This window comes from Vulpes vulpes, chromosome 12, assembly GCF_048418805.1.
Source record: "Vulpes vulpes isolate BD-2025 chromosome 12, VulVul3, whole genome shotgun sequence".
Classification (NCBI taxonomy): domain Eukaryota; kingdom Metazoa; phylum Chordata; class Mammalia; order Carnivora; family Canidae; genus Vulpes; species Vulpes vulpes.
Genome location: NC_132791.1, coordinates 110,036,766 through 110,045,313, shown reverse-complemented (window position 1 = coordinate 110,045,313; position 8,548 = coordinate 110,036,766). Strand labels below are relative to the sequence as shown.

General features: G+C 43.2%; 1 protein-coding gene across 1 annotated transcript; it reads right to left on the bottom strand.

Moving 5' to 3' along the window:
- Positions 1-508: 508 nt before the first annotated feature.
- On the bottom strand, positions 509-6,776 carry ACRV1 (acrosomal vesicle protein 1). The gene is made up of 5 exons (XM_072731945.1): positions 6,728-6,776; positions 3,891-4,019; positions 3,249-3,770; positions 1,565-1,684; positions 509-633 (listed from the first exon to the last, which is right to left on the bottom strand). The coding sequence occupies exons 1-5, from the start codon at positions 6,774-6,776 to the stop codon at positions 509-511; spliced, it is 945 nt and encodes a 314-aa protein (XP_072588046.1).
- Between the last annotated feature and the right edge of the window lie 1,772 nt (positions 6,777-8,548).

The window sequence follows — 8,548 nt, the reverse complement described above, 5'->3', positions numbered from 1 at the left end:
ATGAGTTTTGGACCACATCATTGGATGGGGTAGGGTTTCTATTGGTATGGAAGAGGAGGGGGGTCAGAGAAGGTCCCACAGTATTGTTTGAGCTACCCTGCATTTCTCTTTGTGGTCTCTGCCCTGGGGGACTCCTCCACTTTGAGGAATGTGGAGTGATTTAAAATGCATCCACTTTAGTGTGAGGAGAGGAAGCAAGTTCTGACTGATCCTGTAACTGGCTGATAGGAAAAGAAGTCTGTTTTCCAGTCTGTATTGACCATGCGGAATTTATTGAGAAAGAAAAGAATGTTGAGAGATGGGGTAAGGGAAGACAGATGACAGAGAAAAATGGGAAACAGCATGGATAGAAGAAAAGTGAAGTATTTGCACATTCTGTCTAACACTCAGGCAGAGGCAGATGTGATTAGTTGTTGACTGGGGAAGAAACAAAACATAAATTGGGCCATATTGGGTGATGGAGGATTTTTGCTGCCTGAGTCAGGGTAGGAAGCAAGGGCACAGGCTTCTAAATCTTGTTGCAGAAAGATTGGTTCCGACAACATATAATTTGCATCCTGGTTCCATGGGAGAAGAGATTCATAGATGGGCACATGTTTTCACATCCCTGAACCATGAATTGGAGTTTTCCACCTGAAAGAAGCAGAGACAGACTGTAGTGAGCAGAAGGCTTCCTCCTTGTCCTTTGCCTTCACCCATGGCCCCCAGTGTCCTGCAAGCACAACCAAGACCTCCAGCTTATATATTCTTCCTCCCCTCTCCGTTTTTTTTTTTTAATTTTATTTATTTATTCATGAGACAGAGAGAGAGAGAGAGAGAGAGAGGGAGACACAGGCAGAGGGGAAGCAGGCTCCATGCAGGGAGCCCGACGTGGGACTTGATCCCCTGTCTCCAGGATCACACCCTGGGCTGAAGGCGGCGCTAAACCGCTGAGCCACCAGGGCTGCCCTCTCCCCTCTCCTTCCATCTGTCTTCTGGGCCCTTCCTCATATCTGTTGCCCACGCCCTCTGTTGAGGGACTAGACAAACCACAAGTCAGGTAGTATGTTTCATAGAATGGCAGTAACCAAGATCCTTTATTTTGGTATAAGGGTAGAGAGGTATGGGAATATAATAAGACAGGTCCAGCAACCTGTGAACACTGACTGATTGACAATGGTTTATTCATTTATTCAGCATTTACTATATGCCTACCATGTACTAAACATTGTGCTAAGTGCTAGGAAAATATAGCTGTGAACAAGACAGTCTTGAGCTTATGGTCAATGTCTCAACATCTCAAGGTACAGCTCATACATTTCTTTAAGAGGAAGAGACGGCTAGTCTCCCTGTCTCCTTTTAAGACATCAGAGTGCTCCTGGGAAGGCCTCTACCTCCCAATCAGTAGCTGGAATTCTGCTCTTAATTCTTGAGAGGATAAGTTTCTCCTGAATCTCCCAAGTTTCTGGGGAATCACAGCTTGACCCCTCCTCAGGCTTCTGCCATCCCAGCTGCTCTCCAGAGTACTCAAGTTAGTTGATATGTGTTTCTCTGGCAAAGATTGTATCATGAAGTCCCCACATACCTTCAAAGATCTTCTTTAACATGCACTGCTGGGAATTCTGAGTGGAGCAGACTCCCTCTCCACGAAGACATTTTCCTTGATCATTCATATATGAGCATGTGTGACAATTTAATATTGGGCCTGCAAATTTAAGATAAGCTTGTTGAAATTTCCTGATGGACTAGGCACAGAGCTATGAGTCACAAGGAGAGGAATGAAGGGCCTGGATATAACACGCTTCATTGTTTGGTTCTTGGGCATTTGAGGGCCCTATGTCTGATAAAGCATAGTCTATCTTCTGGACCAGAGGAAATTCCTTCATTCTTTCTGCTTCATCTATCATTGTCATTGCTGAAGAATCCCAAATTTCTCTCTATAATACTGATGTTAACTCCAATTCATATTCCCCCTGACTTCCTGGACATTTATAATTAGATGTCCTTTTGCCATGTCTAACTCCATAGGAGCAAAGAAGAACTTTAATCATATGACTGGCTCCCATTTGGACTCCCCCCATCATACTCTCACCCACAAGGCACAAATATTTAGAGCACGAGCTAACTGGTTAACAAGCTAAGTTAGAATGCTCTGATGTTGCAGATTCTGTGTAGAGTGATCATTCTCCATTTTCAAGTCAACCGTCAACTATGTCAATTTGTCACAAAAGGCATTCTTTAAGAAATGCTTCCATCTTGTCTCTTTTACTATGTCCATTGCCAAATCCCTAGTTAGGGAAACAAAGAAATAGGAAAGATGTGGGCCTTGTCAGAGCAGATGTGTCAGAGCAGATGTGTCGGAGCAACTTAAGATGGATCCAAGGATTGTAACTCTCCAGCTATGTGATGTTAGTCTCACTTCTCTCATCTGAAGATTGGAATACCACTACATATGCAATGGGAGGAAATATGAAGTGCTTATGTCTGGTAATATCTTGAGGTGTCAAACTCTGGATCTGGTTTTCCTTCCTTGAGCAACCCTTTTTAGTAAGAGCCAAAGAATTGCAGTTGTGCTGGGAACTTCTTTAGGAACCTAGCAGAGACTAAAGTGTGTTCATGCTTTATTTTCCACATTTAAATAAACAAAATGGAGATACCAGCACCAGGGCTAGACAGGTATTCTAACATAGATTTTTTTTTTTTTAAGATTTTATTTTTTCATGAGACACACATGCAGAGAGAGGCAGAGGGAGAAACAGGCTCCATGCAGGAAGCCTGACATGGGACTCGATCCTGGGTCTCCAGGATCATGCCTTGGGCTGAAGGCAGCGCTAAACCACTGGGCCACCCAGGCTGCCCCCTAACATAGATTGTTAAGGCAGATTTAGCACAAAGTTCATGAAGGTTAGTCTCTCAAGAAGGTTAGTTGCTCCTTCCAAGGGAGCAGTGGGCATTTGTATTTGTAATTACTTACATAGAGTGAAGTTGGAGGGACTGCTGGAATTTTGTATTTGTGTTATTTCATTTTTTTAAAGGACCCTCAAAATTGTTTAGCTTTCAGAGCCCCACAAAACCTGTCTCCTGCCTTCCTGGTACTATTGTAAAGAGGTGTAAAGAGTGTCTTTGAGAGAGCTATGAACTGTTTGTCAACTGGTCTTTCTTCCAAACCCTCTCCTTAAAATTGGGTTTCTTGATGTGTTGCATATTTCACACCTGAAATCAAGGACTAGCACCCAACCAGATGTGCTTCCCCTGAAAATGTGTCTTACCTGAAAATGTGCTTGAAGGTGGAATGCCTGAAGGCTGTTCACCCAGTGGCTTTTCACCTGAAGCCTGTTCACTTGAAGCCTGTTCAGCTGAAGCTTGTTCAGCTGAAGCCTGTTCACTGGAAGCCTTCTCAATGGAAGCTTGTTCACCTGATGGCCTTTCAGCTACAGCCTGTTCACCTAAAGGCTTTTCAGCTACAGCCTGTTCACCTGATGGCCTTTCAGCTACAGCCTGTTCACCTGAAGGCTTTTCAGCTACAGCGTGTTCACCTGAAGGCTTTTCAGCTACAGCCTGTTCACCTGAAGTTTGTTCAGCTGAAGATTTTTCACCAGAAGACTGTTCACCGGAAGGCTGTTCACCTAAAGACTTTTCACCGGAAGGCTGTTCACCTGAAGACTTTTCACCGGAAGGCTGTTCACCTGAAGACTTTTCACCGGAAGGCTGTTCACCAGAAGGCTGTTCACCAGAAGTGTGCTCACTTGTAGCATGTTCACTAGAAGTGTGTTCACCCGTAGCACGTTCACCTGAAGTGTGTTCACCTGAAGCGTGCTCACCTGAAGTATGCTCAGTTGAAGAATGTTCAGCTGAAGCGTGCTCAACGGAAGTATGCTCACCTGAAGTGTGCTCACTTAAAGTGTTCTCACCTGCAGCAGTCTCATATAAAGCCTCACCATCTGACGGGTTTCCAAGTGAAAAGTACTCACCTGAAAGTCGCTGAACTGAAGCTTGATGATCCATAGAGCCAGGAGGCTCATCAGACTGACCTGATGCTCCTGGAATGGAGAAGGAAACAGAAGATGGTGAAGATAAGAGAATGAATATCCAGGGTAAAGACTTTTTTTTTTTCAAAGATTTTATTTATTTATTCCTGAGACACACACACACACACACACACACACACGGAGAGGCAGAGACACAGGCAGAGGGAGAAGCAGGCCCCATGCAGGGAGCTTGACATGGAACTCCATATCAGGTCTCCAGGATCAGGCCCTGGACTGAAGGCGGCGCTAAACCACTGAGCCTTCCAGGCTGCCCAAAGACTGTTTTTCTTATACAATAAAGCTACGGTGGAATTCCTAGGTTTCCTTTGGGCCTGGTCAGGCATCTGAAGATCTTGCAGATGTTGGAGGATATCATCTAGTTACCCATGAGACCATGAAGGACAGAGGTGTTAATGAAACGCACTGAGACTGCCTCTGGTATTTAAAGGAAGAATTTTAAGATCCACATTATTAAGAAATGCACAGGGAAGCCCATGTACCAAAAGCACCTGAAGGGAAAATGATGTGCCTTCCTGCTTCAGGAAATCAATGTGCCATCAATCACAAAATCAGAAGTCTACCACCAGCCCTCCCTCCAGTCTTTTGTGGGTGAAAAACAAGAAAGATAAAGATACAAAAGGGAAAGAGAAAGCAAGTTGTTTCAATAGCTAAGTAATTCTAGCTGTAATTGAAGGTGGAAGATTTTACACTTCGGATAGGATAAAATTTTCAACCAGAGGTGACAAATATCTAATGAACCCACAAAAATGATCAGATGGGATTTAAGACATTTTTATTCTTACACTCAATCACCAATCCATGTGGGTTAGAGACTCAAAGTTGGAATCAATTATTAAGATAAAAACATTCTTTGCTTATTTATTTCTGAATTCAGATTCCTTGTGATATAACATTTATACCCACTTTATGCTGTTGCCATGAGTTTTCTTTTTTTTTTTTTTTTTTTTTGCCATGAGTTTTCAGTATGAAAAGTCGTGAAGCACCTAGTTTATGGCTTAAGTGCTCAATTTCTCTCTCCTCCCCACTTTACCCTGGGGCTTAAAAAAATTCTTAGCAGGTCATTCTCTTCTGGCCAGCCAATCCTTTCTACCTTTAATCCACCTCACCAGTGACTATCAGACAAATATTCTTTAGGTATGACTTTCATTTTATTGAATGTAGCACCAAGCAATTTGATTATTACTCTTTGGTTAGACTGAGTAACCCAGAGGAGGGTGGGTAGACTACAAGGACTGAATCTTAATTCTAGCCAAAAGCTGAGAGGAATGACAAGATATTTTGAGGTGGAGGTAACCTAAGGCTCGAAATTACCCTTATCTCTGTAAGAGCCCTGCAATAGATACATATATTCTGGGTGATTCACAGTCTATAATCAATGACTTTTTTAAAGACTAAGATTAGAATATGTTGATAAAGGAAAAAACAAGGTTTGGAAAAGCTTTTGGGAGGTTTTACTTTTAAAAGTTGTTACTGAGTATTATCTGCTTGACTGATTCTTTAATAGTTAACAGAAGTTTTAATAAAGAGATTTCTGATGTGGAAAGGAGGCTTGAAAAAGCACACTCATTTCTTAGCCATTCTTATAGTTGATGATTTACTGCTTTGCCATGTGGCTGCCATATACTACCATCTGGTAGCTATATATCTGCATTTCTAAGTCAACTTTCGAAAATCTCTTTATTTTTTTAAAGGATTTTATTTATTCATGAAGACACACACACACACACACACACAGAAGGAGAGACACAGGCAGAGGGAGAAGCAGGCTCCATGCAGGAAGCCTGATGTGGGACTCAATCTGGGACTCCAGGGTCACACCCTGGGCTGAAGGCAGGCGCTCAATGGCTGAGCCACCCAGGCGTCCCAACTTTTGAAAATCTAAGCAAAAAACCAAAATCTCGGACAAACATTAAATGGCAACACTTTGTCATTTAACTGACAGTTCAGAGCTCATGGCCTCTCTCTTCTCTAGGAGGAATAAGGGAGCACAGCCCATTATGAATGAGGATCCTCAAAGAGGAAATACAGACAACTGGATGGTAGAAAGAACATGGCCAGGAAGGAGAGGTTCATAAAGTCTCTGGCCCATAGCCCTGTTTTGTCCTGAGATGGCTTTCTGGGTACATCATATTCCCATCTCCTTGTAGTTTTCCTTGCTACATTAGCTACATAAGGATCCCTTGCACTCAGTTCATTGAGACAAACTTTCATTGGATTTTCACAGAACGCTTAGACCTGTCTTTTCATCTCACAGATCATCAGGTACAAATGATCAGTGGCTGAAAAAAGTAGTAAGAATGAGACTGCTCCAAGCCAGCAGGCCTCTCTAATGATAAAGCCATTACTAGGAAGAATCAACTGGCTCAGAAGCTCTCAGAGTTGAACTTGTTTAGCTATTCCTGATTTTGAGTCAGATTGGTTTGGGAACATATTCTGGTCTTTCTTCTTTATTTTAGATTTTATTTATTTGACAGAGAGTGCACACAAGCAGGGAAAGTGGCAGGCAGACGGAGAGGGAGAAGCAGGCTCCTGCAGAGCGAGGAGCCCGATGCAGGACTGGATCCCTGGACCCTGGCATCATGACCTGAGCCAAAGGCAGATGCTTCGCTGACTGAGCCACCCAGGTGCTCCTGGTCTTCCTTCTTCAAGGGCTATAACACCTTAAAGAAGTTTCCCAAGGGCCAAGTTAGGGGACTCACCTCTGGCATATCCAATCAGATAAAGACTCATTAGTAAGAGAAACTTCATCTGGATTTTGAGAAAGAGGAGACCCTGGTGAAGGACACCCAAGAGCTATGAAGGAAAACTGTGAGCAGAAGCTCCTAATGCTAAGCTACAGCTCCCGGGAATTCTAGAACCTCAGACACCACCCATGTGCCTCACAATGGGTTGAGCTCTGAGGTTCTCATGTAGGCTATTCAGGCAGGATGGCCCTCTTAACAACTCAGGTCTAACTGTGCCAGTGAAGGCTAATTTGCCATGTATAAGGTGGTGTATTGGGGCTCTTTGCCCTATCTTTAAAAACAAACCTTATTACCAAAATAACATATTCTCTTTGTAATAAATTTTAAAAGCTATTCTTTCTCTTTTTAAGATCTTATTTATTCGTGAGAGACACACCGAGAGGCAGAGACACAGGCAGAGGGAGAAGCAGGCTCCATGCAGGAAGCCCGATGTGGGACTTGATCCCAGGACTCTAGGGTGACGCCCTGGGCTGAAGACAGATGCTCAACCGCTGAGCCACCCAGGGATCCCCAAAGCTATTCTCTTTTGAAATGTTCTTGACAAAGAGGTGTGATTGGCTGATTGTTTTCTATTTGGCTCTTTGAATCAGCCTTTTCTTTTTGGCCCTTGTAAGTTAATCTCTGTTGACTTGATCACCTGAATGCTGGTTGGGTTTGGCTTCATACTGGGTTTATTAGCCAGTGGAAGATTCGAGAGGGAAATACACACACACATACACATACACATTGAGATTGAAATATTTATTCTATATTTATTCTTCCTTTCCTGCCACAGTTTTGATACTGGTTGGGTCTTGACATGACAAAGCTTCTATTGGGTGTCCTTTCTACTATGGCTCCTGCTCTCAACCAGCTATGGTAACATGTTGGTTTTGGTAAGAAACAAATGGCAAATACATGAAATGTATCCAGAAGAAGGACCAACAAGGGATTGTTGAAAGCTGTGCCTCGAGCTGTAATTTCTATCAAGGGGGTAGAATATGGATGCAGTGAAGCATCCATATGATAGAAAACTAGAACTGTTGGGGATTGGGTGGCAGAGATCCTATGGCCCTCACCTCCTACATCTTCCCTGCCCACCAACCTCGGATCACTTTGGTACATGTAGTACTGAATGCTGGAACCAGAATAGATTTATCAGTCTTATAATTATTTAATATTTATCTCCTCCATTAGACTCTGAGCTCCTTGAAAGAAGGATCTCTGTCTGTCTGTCTTGATCACTGTAGTACCTCACTACCTAGCAGCAGCTTTGCCATATAATACATACTTAATACATGCTTTCTGAATGAAGGTATGGATAAAGTGCCTTTTCTGGGCCTCTGTCTGCCTCATAGTGGAAATTTTATAGAGAGCTCTTAGAATGGGCTGGCTAAAGACCATGGGTCAGTTGGAGAAAAGGGATCACCAGGCATCAAAAGTTGCAGAGGGAGGCCTACCTTACTTGGCTTGTATTGGAGGACAAAACTAGGATTTGTGGGTCTGAGGCTGGGCTTCTGTGGAGTGGAAAAATTCATGAAAGAGTATGTTGCTGATAATTCTTTTCTTCCATGTGGAGAGAGTCTGGAGAAACAGCTAGGGGATCATACCGAGTCAGACTTTCATTGATAGAAGTGGTGGAAATTTGTGGAAAGGGAGAGGCACTATGTATACCACCTACCAGTTGTTTTAAAGTTTGGCAGCACCCTTTATTTGCATCTCAGAACTTTCTGGAATATCACTGACTCACCCCTCCCCAGGAGTCACAGAATTGAAAGGTAAGACCTAAAGCCTGAA

Coding starts and splice junctions, on each gene's coding strand:
- ACRV1 (XM_072731945.1), bottom strand. CDS start 6,776: ATGAAGTTTCTCTTACTAATGAGTCTTTATCTGATTGGATATGCCAGA. Junction 3,771..3,890: donor TTTATATGAGACTGCTGCAG/GTGAGAACACTT, acceptor AACACACTTCAG/GTGAACGTGCTACGGGTGAA. Junction 1,685..3,248: donor ACCTTCAAGCACATTTTCAG/GTAAGACACATT, acceptor TTAAATTTGCAG/GCCCAATATTAAATTGTCAC.